The sequence below is a fragment of the Elephas maximus genome, chromosome 16 (assembly GCF_024166365.1).
Source record: "Elephas maximus indicus isolate mEleMax1 chromosome 16, mEleMax1 primary haplotype, whole genome shotgun sequence".
Lineage (NCBI taxonomy): Eukaryota > Metazoa > Chordata > Mammalia > Proboscidea > Elephantidae > Elephas > Elephas maximus.
Genome location: NC_064834.1, coordinates 74726781 through 74741741, shown reverse-complemented (window position 1 = coordinate 74741741; position 14961 = coordinate 74726781). Strand labels below are relative to the sequence as shown.

The 14961-nt window shown below is 58.0% G+C and overlaps 2 protein-coding genes across 7 annotated transcripts in view; one reads left to right on the top strand and one right to left on the bottom strand.

The window, feature by feature from the left end:
• Positions 1–11396, top strand: part of FAM53B (family with sequence similarity 53 member B) — a 533156-nt gene extending 521760 nt beyond the window's left edge. For 5 of the 6 annotated variants that reach the window (XM_049854797.1, XM_049854794.1, XM_049854795.1 and 2 more), the window contains one exon: positions 5781–11396. In XM_049854797.1, coding sequence (XP_049710754.1) covers positions 5781–6149 — 369 coding nt within the window. In that variant the 3' untranslated portion in view covers positions 6150–11396. The remainder of the gene's footprint in view (positions 1–5780) is intronic. The other variant, XR_007513400.1, reaches the window with a different exon arrangement.
• An 89-nt stretch (positions 11397–11485) lies between these two features.
• Positions 11486–14961, bottom strand: part of LHPP (phospholysine phosphohistidine inorganic pyrophosphate phosphatase) — a 140283-nt gene continuing 136807 nt past the window's right edge. Inside the window, exon 7 of the mRNA XM_049854802.1 lies at positions 11486–12139. Coding sequence (XP_049710759.1) covers positions 12043–12139 — 97 coding nt within the window. The 3' untranslated portion in view covers positions 11486–12042. The remainder of the gene's footprint in view (positions 12140–14961) is intronic.

Genomic DNA, 14961 nt, shown 5'->3' with positions numbered 1-14961 from the left:
GGAAGCTCCACTGAGATCTGTTCAACATCATAGCCACACACAAGCCTCCATGGACAGACAGTTTGAGGAACTGACAACTTTTTCCAGAGTGGCTACGCCAATTTACAATCCTGGTGCTTTTAGCATTTTTTGGTATGCATGCATTTTTTAATCAAATTTATCCATTTTTCTCTTTTATGGCTTCTGGATTTTGAGTCTTAAAAAGGCCTTTCTGCCCTAAAATTATGAGGGAATTCTCTTATGTTTCCTTCTAGTACTTGTATGGTTTTATTTTGAACCCTTTGGTCTGTGGTGTGAATATGGAGCCGGCCTTATTTTTTTCTCAGATGGCTACCCGGTTGTTCAGTACCATTTCCTGAAAACTCCGTCACTTCCTGTCTGCTCTAAGATTCTGCCTTTATCATATACTAAACGGCGTATTTCAGAACAGTCTCTTCTGTTTCATTAGCCTCTCTGTGTACTCATGGACTAGCATACTGTTTTAATGATCAAGGCTTTATGATATGTTTTAATGTCTGGTTGGGCTACTCCTCCTTGTTCTTTATAGACTAATCTTGTTGGTTTATTTTTCCATAGAAACTTTTGAGAATCTGCTTGTCTAAAGACGGGGAGGGGGGCTGGTTGCTGTTGGTGTGTTAAATTGAGATCGTATTAAAATTATAAATCAGCTTAGGAAAATTTGCCACTTTTTGATGTTGAATCATTCTAAGACACAGTACATCGCTGTCTTTGTTCAAGCCAAGTATTGTGTTCTTTAAAGTTTTCTTACTACCGGTTTTACGCAGCTCTTGTAAGTTCATTCCTAGATATATTACCTTTTGCTTTGCTAGTGTATCTTCTCGCTCTTGAAAGCAGGTTTTCGTTAAAAAGGGCAGTTGGGTTTGACTGTCTGTAGTGTAGGTTCTGTGCCCAAAGCTGAGCTCCCCACCCCTTTCTATGCATATATGTGTCCAGAGACAAGCCACGCACCTTCCCCCAGCCCAGGCCCTGAGGGATGGGCAGGGGGCAGGCAGAGGGAGCACGGCCTGCCTAGCACCATCCTGGGCCTACTGGTCTCCTTACACTTGATCCACCAGACAATTCATGAGCCTCACTGGGCAGATGAGGAAACCAAGGCTCGGAGGTTTAGTGATTTGCCGAGGTCCTCCCCTCAGGCACCGCTGAGCTCGATGCCAGCCCTTCTGCGCTGTCCTGCCCTGAGGACCACAGGCTTTCCTGAGCAAATCAAGCATCTGCGCGATTTGGGGCAAGTTCCGTCCCCTCCCTCAGCTTCAGTCTCCCCATCTGCAAAATGAGGTTGTAAAACTTGTCAGCCATTTGCTCTCTTTTCCAGAAAGGTCTCTTCCCCCCAGTGTGTCCTCTGTGGAAGCCCGTATCTAGAGCAGAGGCAGGAGCTGCTGGGCAGCTGAGAAGGCCCAGTGTTGCGCAGCCCCATCTCTCTGGCCCTGACGGGGCCCTCAGGCACCCTGTTCCAGGCAGCAGAACAGAAACAGTATGTGCAATGCCCTCTGCCGGCCCCGGGCCCAAGTCTGCACCCCAGTCCTATGCAGAAGCTGTCCCCACACCGATGTTGCATGCACCCTGGCCTGCCTTGCCCAGGACTACGGCCACGGCTGCTCATGACCTGGGCGTCCCGCCAGAGCCCTGTGTGCTTTGGAAAGGTCCCTGGACTGTTGTTAAGTGAAGAATTCTCTTCACGCCAAGATGAGAGCCAGGTGGTTTCCCAAGTCCTGTCCTGATTGTACGCTGGCTGGAACACACACCACAGAAACAAAATGTTTGTTCTCCATTGGGAGGGAGGCCCTTGGCATCGGCTGCCATGCCGTCTGTGTTGGGCAGGCCATCTGCCACCCAAACCTGGTGCAGTAGGAATATCTGCCACAAGGCGGCCTGTGGGGCACGAGCAGAGGGGCCTAGGCTTTTGGGTGCCTAGGCATGGGCTGCCTAGGAACTGACTCCTTCCCAGCATCCAGGGACCACAGGTCATTTCCCACGTGGTCCCTCTCCAGCTGGGCCGCAGGCCGCAGAGGTACCAGACAGAGCCATACTTCGCAGACAATACAATGGAAGGGGCTGGAGTTGTGTAGCATGGGGACCCTAGAAAACCATCAGAGCAGAGACAGCCCAGGCAGGCCAGCTGGGGTGGGAGACTAGACAGCAGTGGCTTCTTGACTGGGCCAAGGATTTCGGAAACTTGGGGTGAGTCTTTATCCCTTCTAAGCGCCACCACTGCCAGGCACAGGGCCTGCTCGCCCTGGATGGAGTTGGGCCCTCTAGTCTGTCTCTGACCAGCCTGAGCTCCAGGGTAGGTGGGGGCTGACCTGTCGGCATGTGGTAGGTGCTCAGCAGACATCACCGGCCCCTGCAGAGTGAGCTGAGGACCAGCTTCACAGGGGGCAGGAGCATCCCCATAGCTTACAGGCCCATCCTTCTATCTTTCAGACTTCACTGACCCACCGGGCACAGCTTGATCCCGGAATCTTCCATCGGGGAGCCTTGAGCATCCAGCAGCAAATCATGCTGGGCACTGGGTCCCGGAGGCGTCCCTGGGCGATTCCTACTTTCCAGCCTCAGCAGCCTGGCTTTCCCCACCTGGGCCTTGCGGCTGGCATTTCCCTTATTCCTGAGGATAGGGAGCAGGCCCGGCTTGAAAGGGCTACCTCTTTCTGGGTCCAGAAGCGAGTGTTCCACAGAAACAGGCTGCATGGGGTACCATCTCTTTCTGGGGAGGCCTTTACCACGGCCCAGGCGAGCCACTGACCTTCCAGCTCGGGAAGTGGGGCTGGGAAGATAAGGTGCCCGGTGGGAGGGGCACAGCCTTCCGAGGGGAGGGGCCTGCAGCAAGCCATTGAGGGGAGAGTTGACCGTGCCAGCCGTGCTCAGGGCCTCCCCAACCCTTGTAGGGTACCCAGTTGACCCACAGCCCTGACGCAGGGCAGCCTGGAAGGAAAGATGCTCTTGTCACCAGGACTCCTCCAGCCCCAGGGTCCAGGGCCTCACAGCTTCCTGTAAGAGAATGTGGCCTGCATGCAAAATGCAGATTTCCCAACGATTGATTCGCATAGGAAACCCTGGTGGCGTAGTGGCTGCTAACCAAAGGGTCGACAGTTCGAATCCTCCAGGTGCTCCTTGGAAACTCTATGGGTTAGTTCTATCCTGTCCTATAGGGTCACTATGAGTCAGAATCGACTCAACGGCACTGGGTTTGGTTTAGTTTGGGTTAGCATAGGCCAAAAATACGCTTTCGTTTCTCTTCTGAGATAGTTAAAAACTCAGGAAACCGAGTGCCTCCTTGTCTCGGTGGTTTTAGTGCCGGCTTCCAATACATGTGACTTAGGAACGTTCTAGACCATAAGCCGTTCTCATGGCCTGGTGCTTTTTGATACTTGGAGAGTTGTCTCCTGAATGCCTCTGTTTGGGGAGGACCAGTAACTCCCCCACACAAATCCAGACACCTGAAGTGGAAGGGTCCCCAAATCCCCCCACCTTTCCCCACTCTCCTGACTGGCGCAGACCTGAGCCAGGGCACGGGGACACTGGTGGGGGGCGGGGGGACAAAAAAGGAGGATGGCCCAGCCTGGGGCCAAATAAGGGCTGGGACAAGGGCACCCAGGGGGACACTGCTCTGGCTGTCTGGACTCGGGGTCTTCCATGCAGCTCCGTGGTCTGGTTGGTGAATCTCGTCACCAGCAAACCATGGATGCCTGTGCACCCCGCTCCCTGATACTCCTCAAAGGCACTTGGTCCCTGGTTGTAGAGCCAGCACTACCACTGGTGGAGAACTTCAGCGACAGCGAAAACAAGGCCCCTCAACAAGTCAGATGAACGGCGCCTAAGCCCCAGCCTGGCCTGGCAGTTACATCTTTCTCTGCAGGGAAGCTGAGGGCCTCAGGCTGTGGCTCCAAGGAACCATGGGGTGCGGGGGGAAAATGTGTGCACTGGGTTGACCAGGCCTCATGACTTCTCGCACAGCCCAGGGCTCCTGTGGGGGCAGGTGGGTCAGCAACAGGGATGCCCAGTGAGGCAGCGTCACCATCCTACCTGGTGGGCCAGTCCTTCGCTCATCAGCCCTGGTGCTGCCTCCCTAGAGACCCTGCAGCGCCTCGGCCTTTACCTTCCTCAGCTCATCCAAAGATTCCACATACAACAAGCCCATCAGAATAGGTTCTTTCAGGGTTTTCAGGAGCAGTGAGTCCCCTTCCACCAGAGAGAGGGTGCCCTGTATTTTCTACGTGTGAGCCTATATCAAGCAGCTTGCTCAAGTGTCAGTGGTGGTTGTCTTCAGTCCAGAGTGACAGGCCAGCACTAGCCATTGGCAGGACAGGGCCCTGGGGAAGCACTGTGATCTTAGCATCAGGAGCCTGCCGTTCGAGAAGTGGTAGGGGCTTCCCAGGGCTCCCCAGGCCCCACATCCTGCCCCTGCCCTCCAGGCACATCCCTTTCCATGCTCTGGGGGAGGACCACATGGCAGAGGTCCTGTCGGGAGTCTCTGGGGCACCCCTCATCGTCCCGCCCTCAGTCCCACTGCCGCTGGCCCAAATTCCAGCAGGGACGCCTGGCTGGGGCTCTTTGTGAGAGAGGAGGCCAAATTTTGTGCTCTGCGCGACAGCAAGCGGGTCACTGACTCCATTGCACACGCTGGGCCTGCCCCCTTGTCCTCCAGCGCCCCGAGCAGGACTGGCACACATGGTGGCACTGAGCATACCCATGACACGGTGCAGTCACTCACTGGCAGGCCCGTCTTCTCTTCAGGCCCACAGAGGCCGCCAGCGCTGGGCAGTGGGAATCAATCAGCTTTGCTGCCTCTCCAGAGCCCACAGGACAGCCAGGGACCATCACTGCCTCTTCCAGACAAGGGATCTATGGCCTGGGGCACCGAGTGCCCTACAGGAGCCAGTCTGGGGCCCAGCCCTCAACCCACGGAGTGGCACAGCCATCACAGTGCCCATTGAGGAACTGCCAGCTGACTCCACCCAGAAAACCAGCACCTTTGGGGCGGGCTTCCTGGGTGGTTATGATGTGCACTGGTTTTAGGACATCAACTGAGCCCTTCTACCCCCATCCCAGTGTACCCACTGCCCCAAGTTCTCTGCAACAGCTCTATGTCCTCATCATTGTTAGGTGTCGTCAGTCATTTCCAACTCCATATTACAGAGTGGAACTGCCCCCGTAGGGTTTCCAAGGCTATGATCTTTATGGAAGCAGACTGCCACATCTTTTTCTCGCAGGAGAGCCGCCGGTGGGTTCAAACCGCTGACCTTTCCGTTAGCAGCTGAGTGCTTAACCACTGTGTCACCAGGGCTCCTTAATAGCTGTACAGTGTTCCTTTTCCAGATTACATACTTTAACCAGTATCGTGCATCCTACGTTTTTTCTTAAGATAAAAATCCTAGAAGTGGAATTACTGAATCAAGGGGTCTGATACATTTTTACAAATTACCCTTTAGAAAGGTGTACACCAACCTTTATGAGCATGTCTGTTTCATTGCAAGCTCTGTGAAACATACCAAAATAAAAACACGAACGGGGTTTTAGTGTTTTTTTTTTTTTTTTTGCTGTTTGTCAGGTGAATAAGTGAATTTTCGATGTCTGTATTAGCACAGAGGTTTATGTGCTCCTTGGCCAGGGGTATTTCTCCGTGTGGGAGCTGCTGGCGGACCCTGGCCCAGACGGTGGTGGAGGCCAGGATTGCGGTGGTGGCCTGGCTCTGTGGGGCATGCAGTCCTTGGGTTCTGGAAGGAGAGTGGCCCTCAGCAGCCTGTGTGTCTGCTTCTTTACAGAACTGTGAGACCTTCAGCAGCCTCAGCTGCCTGAGCACCGGGATGGAGGACTGTGGCCCCCCAAGCCCCTTCACCCTCCATGCCGGCAGCACCCGCTCCTGGACCACCTTGCTCTCAGCCTCCTCTGCTGGCACTGGGGGCAGGACCCCGGCCGGCACCCCAGTCCTCCAGCCACCACCCCATTCCTTCGATGAGCATCTTGCCAGCAAAGAGGAGCTGTCCTGCGAGGATGCGGATGGCTGTGCCCTGGACGAGGACCGCGGCCGGAGGGAGGAGCCAACCTTGGCCTGGCAGGACTGCAGGGCGGCAGGGAGTGGCCTCTGCTCCCTGGACGGCGAGTTGGACATTGAGCAGATAGAGAACAACTAGGGCCACGGGCCCTGGCTGGGCAGGGGATGCGTCAGGATCCACGGCCTCCGTCTGGGCACCAGGTGGGCGCGCAGAGGGCAGGGAGCCTCACTCCTGGGCCTGACGCAAGTTTCCCTGAAAGGCGTCAGGCCCAGAGGAGTCAGCCTTCTGCCCCTATGAGTGCTGATCAGTCCCCACCGCCCCGCATCCCCGCGCTGACTTGGCCCAGCCACCGTGGAATGTACCAGCCTCTCATCATGGACTTGGGTCCATGCAACTACTGTAGCCGACAGAGCAGCTTTGGGTTTGGGTCTTTTTTACCCCATTCTTCTCATGGGACGTTGACCGTGAGCACCCCAACACCCTGCGCTGGCTTTTGTGTCATTTCCCAGCCTATCTCAGGGCTGGGCCAGTGCTGCCTGGCTGTGTCCGGGGCTGCTCAGCCTCTGCTCAGGTTCCGTCTGGGGAGTCAGCCACAGCTTCTCTTATTCCCTTTCATTCTGTGCCTTCTCTCCCAGGTCTCCCCGCTTCAGCTAGGGGTGGTTTGGGAGATGCTTCCTTCTATAGTAACACCAGAACCATTTGGCCTTAATTCCAAGGGTGGGAGGCAGAGTTCCTGGGTGCCAGGGCCCAGCCTACCAAGGCTGGGGAGCAAGCAACCTGGGGGGCTTGTTAGAGGCTGTCCACTTTGGGGGGAAATTTGGTGCAACTGTTTACTGGAAGGACAGGCCCACTCCCAGCTCCTGGGCAGCACACTGCCATGGTGTGAGAGCCCCACCTGTGGCCCCGTAGCCAGAGGCAGGCTGTTTTCCTGCTCCTGCTAGGGGTCACTTCAGCAGGGTCGGTGGATGGTGGCCATTCTCCATGGCTAGCCAGTCACCAGGTACCAGCTCAGTCAATCCAGGGCGCCCTCCTGAAAAGCTCTCAGGATGCTCTGCCCATCTCAGGGCTGGGGGGGGGTCTGTGGAGAGGCCTTGGGGCGGGGGGCCCAGGATGGGGTGGCCTCTGGCTAGCCCTCCCCCGAGTATTAAAAGCACATTTTCCTTTGTTCTTGGGCTTAATCAAGGTGTACCCCCCAACTCAAGACAAGCCCCCCTTTCTCACTGCAGGGAGGAGAGTATTTCTGCATGCTGCTTCCCTGCTGTAGCCCAGGCCCCCACCTGCAGACCCCGGGGCCTCCACAGCTCGGCCTGCAGACACTCCACAGGGCTCTGCTGTCCAGGAACTTGGCTTTTGGCTAACCGGGCATCTCCGCAGACAATAGCAGTTGGGCAACCTGACCAGCGAGTGGCTAAAAATAACCAGTGTGCCCCTGGAGGGCACTGACACCTGATACAGGCCCTTCTGGAGTCCCTTTGCTCCTGCTCACTTCCGCTGACGAGAGCTCCTCCATCCCACAGGCTGAGGACCCACGTCCTCACCTTCTTTTTCCTAAAGAAGACCCTGTTGGGGAAACTGCTTTTATCTCTGCTTTTTACTACATCAGAAGGGTGGCATCTCAGAGTTGCCTCTTAAAGTCAGCCCCCAGTCCAGTGGCTCAAAGGCATGTTGAAAATCTCAGGCAGGGGGGCCTGGGCAGGTGCCTCTGTGCTGTGGCCTCCAGCAGGAAGACAGGGCTCCCACTGAGGCACGTCCACGTGGGACCCTGGACAGCCAAACCAGGGAGCAGGTGGCCCTGTGGACAGGGTCATCTCCCTCGTCACCCACCGTTCTTAGAGCAGGCCCAGAGGAGGGGGTGGTGGTGGGTGGGCCTGAGAGAACATGCTGGGCTGGTCCTCCTGGCCTCCAGGGCGCTTATAGGCCCAAGGCAGGGTCCTGGCCCTTTCCAGCACTCAGCTGTTCTTGGCTGTTCCTGCCCCCCAGAGCTCGTAGCCCACAATAGTAACCAGGGGGGAGAAGGCGTGTCCTTCTGCTCAGAGAAACAACGGCCCTTCAGTGGTTTCGTTGTTTTGATGGGAGTAGACCCCATCTGGAAAGTGCTCCCACACCGCCCAGAGGGCCTGTGCACGTGGTCTGGACTCTGGGCACCAGGAGGTCCCCTCCGGAGCAGCAGCCCCCAGCAGGGGAGTCCTGTGGACAAGACTGTGCAGGAGTCCCACTTTTGTCAGGGCGCTACCTTCCACAGCTGACTCCCCGGAGCCCCTCCTCTGAGGGCCCAAGAGGAGGCTCACAGCCCCGAGGGCAGTGTGTTGGGCCCTCCGCCTGCCTGGGTGTGACCTGTGCACACAGTCCCCACACTCACCCCAAAGAGCTGGGCCTGGCCGCGGTCAGGGTGCCTACGGTTTACAGGATTGCAGACCCTCTTGCCTTACCGTGGCCACGGGGGGTGGGGGGGGTGGGGAGGGCAGGTTTGTGCTGACAACACACACGGATTTTCATTCTCAGAAAGCCTTACTTTTCAACAAAGTTTTTGTAGCAGAAAAGTTTTGTGAATTTGTATGCCGAAAGAAAATTTAAATAAAGGAAAAAATCTACGTTAAAAAGAAAACAAACCCAGATTTCCACACAGGTCTCCTAGTGGGAGGCGGGTGTGGATTTCCAGGGTTGGCTGTCTGCAGGGAGCGTCGTCAGTGCAGTGCGGGACCGCGGGCGGTCACCTGACCAGGCAGTGACAGGCTTGGCTTGAGCCGCCTCGGGAAGGCTGTCTCGGCGGGGACGGTGCCGCATCTCACCGTGTGCACACAGGGTCAATGAAAACCCTGCCTCTTTCCACCCCAGCCTGCGTCAAGGTCTCGCTGTAGCCTAGGTAGGGTAGTCCTCTTCTAGCATAGTCTCTTTGGCAGACAAGTTGTGTTTTCTGTGCGTCAAGAGGCATCCCGGGGCCTCAGGTGACTGCCAGGAGGCCTGCGAGGGCCGTGTCGGGCTGTTCCGACTCCTGTGTCACCCTGGTGAGAGGGGTGGTGGCCGGAGCATGTGGAGCTGGGACAGCTGCCGGGGCCCCACTGCGCCTGGGCGGTGATGCCACAGACAGCCGACATGGGCCTGCCATGACTCTTGCACTAGGCCAGCTCTAGTCTCAGGAATTTGCTTGTTACTTTTACTGTGTAAATAAACCTCCTGGTTCCATACCTGACACAGGGAGTGGCTGTGTGCTTTTTGTGGAGGCAACAAACGCTGGCCCCTCTGCCCACCCGAGCGTTGCTCTGGGTGGGGGCCAGAGCCTGAACCCTTGGCCGCCAGCGAGCCTCAGGGTTAATGTCTGAAATGGGGATGACAGACATCTCAGAGCTATCAAGAAGCTCTAGTGCTGGACAGTGGTGGCCATGCAGTGTGTGGTTGGGGGCCCTTCTAGAGGCCGGCAGAGGGGGTGGCATGTGTATGACGAACAATGTGAAACCCACATGAAGTTGTTTGTTTCAGATTACTAAGTGAGCACAATTAAGCCTGTGCATGCCGTGCTTACGGTGAATGTACCCCTGTCTGTGTTGGGGGGGAGGAGCCAGGGGACCCCAGGACAGCAGAGCAGAGACAGCCCCTCCATGCAGTTTCTGGGTCAGGAGCGGGCAATGGAGTCTGCTTTTCCCAGAGCCCTTGTGAGTGCCTCGCTCAGTCCTCAAGGCCTTGCACCTGTTTGTTCCAGGCCATGGGGTGGCCATCTGCCACCAATCCACCAGGTAGCTGAGGAGGTGGTGGTGCAGGCCGGCTGCCCATGAGGGGAGCACGGTGAGGGTGCGAGAGCATACAGCCCACCTGTGCATATTCCTGGGTACATCCCCACTCATGCCTGGCCCTCCAGATCGGGGCCTGGTTAGCCAAGCTCAAGAGGAGCAGAACGGCTGATCGCCCTCTAGGACAGGTGAGGGCATGTGTTTGGAGGTAACAGGCGCAGGGGGCTTCCATGACTCCCCAGGGGTAGGGCCAGACTTCAGCCCCCAAAGAATCGTTTCCTATCTTAAGAGGACACCAGTGCCCAGGTACACCCCAGAAGTCACAGCCCCCACGGCCATCACAGGCCACTCCCATTGCAGGAGCTCAGGGGAGTTTGGGGGCAGCATAGTGGAGAGTACTAGAAGGGGCATGGGAAGTGGTGAGCTGCCTCTTAGCCTTGGGTGAGTCAGTTTCTCTCTGTGTACCTCAGTTTCTTCATCTGTAAAATGGGGCAAATGATAACACCCATCTCCTTCCACCCCTGCAGCTCTGAGGGCTGCCTTGTTCTCTGCCCAGACCCAGCAGGGGTCTTCACCCCAGGAGCTGCCCTCTGACACCCCACCCTCCCCATCCCACTCCTGGGACAGCCCCTGAAAGGGGCTAAGCCTGTCCAGGGAGAGAGAACCATTCTCCTTTTTAAGAGGGATAGACTCCTGACAGGAGGGCAAAGGAGAGACAAGGTCAACCAGACCCACAGGACACACCAAGCCAGACACTACAGTTGTATCCCCGTCCTGTGCCCCACAGGGCTGGTGACCACAGCCTGTGCCTGCCTGGTGAGCCTGACTTGTCACTCTCTGATAAGCCGCAGTTCGGGGACTCGGTCAAGGAGTGAGCAATGTGCACCTCATCCCACCGATGGCCAGGCGCCTCCTCCCTCACATGCCAATGGCACCCACCCAGCCAAGCTGGTCGGTGGCCTGCCCAGCAAGGCCACACATCCCCATCTGCCTGGGCCACCGTGTAGGGGACACAGGTTTCAGCACCCAAGGCTTGATCCCCGTCCGCCTCAGTGCAGTGGAATCCTCGGACCAGGGCCCACGACTTCTGTTTCAAGACATCATATCCCAAGACTTACCAACAGCTTCTGAGTTGGTTTAAAGGAGAAACAGAGCAATCAAATTATCCAGCCAGCTGATGGCTTTTGAAACCCAAGATGTAGATTGGGAGTGAATTTGGTCCCAGAGGCCTCTGGGGGAAGGCCACCTTGCACCCTGGTCTGGAGACTGCTGCCCGCCACGCCAGGCCACGGCTGCCCCATGGGAAGAGCAGTGCCAGCCTCTGCCCAGGGGGGCCTAGGTTAGCTCCCTGCCTCTCTGGCCTCAGTTTCCCCTTCTGTTAGACAAGGGCTGGAGCAAGAGGCGACTCAGTGTTCAAGCACATGGAGGGCCAGGGAGGGGTGCCTGAGCCCCTGCCCTCCTCCCCACATGGGCCCTTCCCAGAAGTCAAAGCCCAAGTTGGCCGCTGTTCAAAGGCAGTTTATTTAACCATGAGCTTCCTCCTCCTGCATACACTGGTCATGACACATTCACTCCTGTCAAGTTATAAAGTGCCCTCTGGGATGCAGCCTCGATGCCACAGGTTAAAATGCCAGCTGAGGAAGCCGGTGGTCTTGGGGATAAGGGAGGTGGGGGGCTGGGGTTGTCTGGGTGGGTGGGCAGAGTGCTAGAGAGCCACTGGGCATTGGTGGGGGGTGGGGGTGGGCAGGGGTGGTGGGCAGGGTCTTTGGGTGGTAGGCAGGGGCACTGGGCTGTGGACAGGATCCCTGGGTGGGGGCAGGGGCACTGGGTGGCTCTGGCTACCTGGCTTGTGCTGAGGAGGCCCTGGGCTTTCTCTAGGCTTCTCACTCAAATCCAAGCAGTGTTTGATACAGGGGCAGTGGGCAAAGGCCCCTGGAACCAATCAGGTGGAGTTCATAGCATTTCAAGGCCCAGGTGCAAGTGGGAGCTGTGAGGGAATGGCCTCGGCCTCGGGGATGTAGGACTTGCCCAGAGTCCGCAGGCCAAGGCAGCTCCAGCCCATGCTCAGAAGGTGCTCCCCCCAGCCCTCTCTGGGGGCAGCCATGGTCTCGGCTCAGGCAGGGAGCAGGCCACCAGACCAGGAGCAAACTGTGCCTGGGGGCCTCGGGCACGATGGGCAAGGAGGGAGGGAGGAGGGGTCAGCAGAGGGAGACCTGGCGCCCACCCGCCCAGGACAGAGGGCAGAGGGCAGTTTGTCTGGTGGGTGGAGGGGCAGGTGGCGCACGGTGGTGGCTCTCCAGAGACCCTCAGGGGTCTGCGTGCTTCAGGAGCAGGTTCACAGCCTCTGCGAGGTTGTCCACATACCCGTCGGCCTGCACCTCTGGGTGGTGCTCGTCGCTGGGCCTGGGGAGCAAGGCAGGAGTTGGTTAGAGGTGACCCCAGGTTGACCCACTGAATCCACAGCCTGGTAGCCCTGCCAGCACCTGGTCACCAGGGTGTCACCATGGCGTTCACGATCTTGTAACACCTGTCCCCAACATAGCAGGGGGCATCTCTGTGGGTCTGGGCATCGCCAGGCAGGGCTTGTCCAGCAGTGGCTTAGGGGAGTAGAGGCCCTGCCCCGGAAGCCTTGTTGGTACCCAGCCTCAAGGTTCTATTGAGAACCCCTTGGGGGAAGCACCTCCCCCAAGGTTCCAGGCACCCCCCTCATGGCACACATGCCTCCCTGACTGCTGGGCACTGTTTCCTCCACCTGGAGACCGCCCACGCCCCTCTTACCAGGTCTGGCTCCAGTGCAGAGTGACTGCTGGCCCCTCTGCCTGAGCCATCTCCAGCAGGAGCAGCAGCCCCAGGAGAGCCAGGATATAGGCCTGCATTATGCCCCCAAAGGGATGCTCCCTACAGCCCTGCACCTGGCCTGGCACCTAGCAAGAGGAGCTCAGGACAGGGCTGGAGGATTCCTGCAGAGCCCACCCCAGGAGGAGACAGGGAGCCTTCCCGCCCAAACCCTCGGGGCCTGCCCTGCCCAATAGAGGAGGCCCCGTGCTCTTCACACAGTCACTCATGGCTGGGACTTGAAGGGGGCTGGAGCCCCCCAAAACTTTGTTCATTCACCAAATATTTCCTGAGGTCCGGCTGGAGGTCTGTGGGTCCACAGGGCACGGGGCCCTGCATGGAGGCGCGTTGAGGGAGGGGCTTCCAGGTAGAAACCTGTGAGCAGGGAGGGGAGGGACACCCCAGGGAGGTGGGTGCTGTAAATGTCACAGGGAGGGCTGGGCTCGAGGGGGCAGGAGGCCAGGCATGTCCCTGAGTCCAGACAGTGGTGTGAGGAGTGTGGACTTCACCCCCGGGGGTGAGGGGTAGCCTGGGGCGGGGGAGCTCTGAGCCGGGGAGTTGCTCCCACCCAGGGAGGCCTCACTAGAGCTTAGCAGGTGGGGGGCCAGAGTGGGGAACAAACCTCACCATGTGAGGGGTGTTTTTGTGGCCCCAAGGGCCGACCCCAGCCCCCCAGGAATTGCAGAAACCACCCCTCCAAGTAGCCTCTCAGAAGCCCCCAGGCCGAGGTGTGCTGGTACCCAGGTCCCACTTAGGGCCACAGGGAAGGGGGCCAGCGCACCCAGACACCTGTGTCAGACCTGTTCCCGTCTGACCCCCAACTTCTCTCTCCACACAGTATGCTGGTGCCCTCCCCCCAGCTGAGATAAAGTCTCCCCACACACCCCACCCACCCTACCCACTTTGTCACAGAAGTCACCGTCCGATGGAATGGAATTCTCCCCCCATAACAGAAGGTGCTCTGTAATGAGATCCCGCAGGCTGTACTCCACACACCTCACCTCACCTCGCCCAGGTGTTTATGTATCGTTTAAACTCAAGACACCATTAAAGAAAAGCTCGCGTTAGCAGCCAGAAGTTTTGGACTTCATGTCTTAATTACAAGATGCTGCGGTGAGAGGACCGGCTCAGGGCCTGCCCCAGGCCTGTTCCGTCAAAGCCCCCAGGGAAGGAGAGGACCCCATTCCACGGCTGCCAGGGACCTGTGACCATGAGGCTCCAAAGATGCCACCAAGAAATCTGATGAAGATGTACCCTTTGGTGGTGGACACAGAAGCAGAGGGGGTGATGCAGAAAGAGCCTGGGCACCTCTGTGGCTGCAGCGGCCCTTTGGACTGGGCGGGATGTGGTGACCAAGGTGGCAGAGGGAGAGGAGGGGGCGGTGGGGAGATAAAGGGACAGAGAGAAACACGCACAGGGCAGGGAAGACAGAGACAGAGAGGGAGAGGCAGGCAGAGAGAAGGAGAGTGAAAACAGAAGGGTGGTCAGAGACAGGGGGATAGGGTCAGAGACGCAGACGGAGGAGGGTGGGGAAGAGCAGAGAAGGAGGAAGACCTCGATAGGCATGGGTAGAAAGGGACAGAGAGGACACAGGGCTGGGGAGAGACAGACCAGAGTCACCCAGGTGGAGAGCAGGCTGTCTGTGTCCCTGAGAGCACCCCTTTGCCTGCAGTGACTTGGGGAGGCCCCCTTTCCCTGCACCTCATGGGCTCAGCTGAGGCTTGGGTGGCGCCTGAAGGAGAGAGAAGGGTGGGGGTCTGAGGGCGTTTATAGGGGCCTGGAGGGGTCATGTTCCTCCCTCTTCTGCTCCTGCCCCTCCCTGTGGGAACTCACGTGGCTCCCTGCTGCCCCGTCACAGCCCAGCTCTTGAAGAGCAGTCCGCCCTGGCCGGGCCCCACCAGCTGCCTGTCACCCAGAGCCAGCCTGCTGCTCCTCAAAAGTCCCCTGCTAGTCCATACTCCATGCCTTTGTCCACGTAGTGCCTGGAATGCCCTTCAGACCTGGTCTACCTGCAAACTCCTACACATCCTTCAAAACCCCACCCAGCTGTCCCCATCTTGACACTATGCTCCTTCCCCCAGGGTGAGTTTCTGAGCACACACCCGTGCCACTGTGGCAGGGTCCTCCTTCACCTGCCAGTGCCTTTGCTGTCCTGGGCTTCTGGAGGGAGGGCTAGGCTTCTGCCTCCAAGGGCCCCCACGCAGGCGCCCAGGCAGTGTCCTCTGAGGAAGTGAACAAAAGCCCCCACCCTGGCGGCGTCACTGATGTTAGTTATTCCTCCCCCTCATGCCTTGGGAGCAGAAGGAAACAAGGCCCTTCTGTGCCAGTCAGCCAGGGTCCTTCATAGCACGGTCTTTGTAATGGTCCAAGGAACATGGCGGCTGGACCTG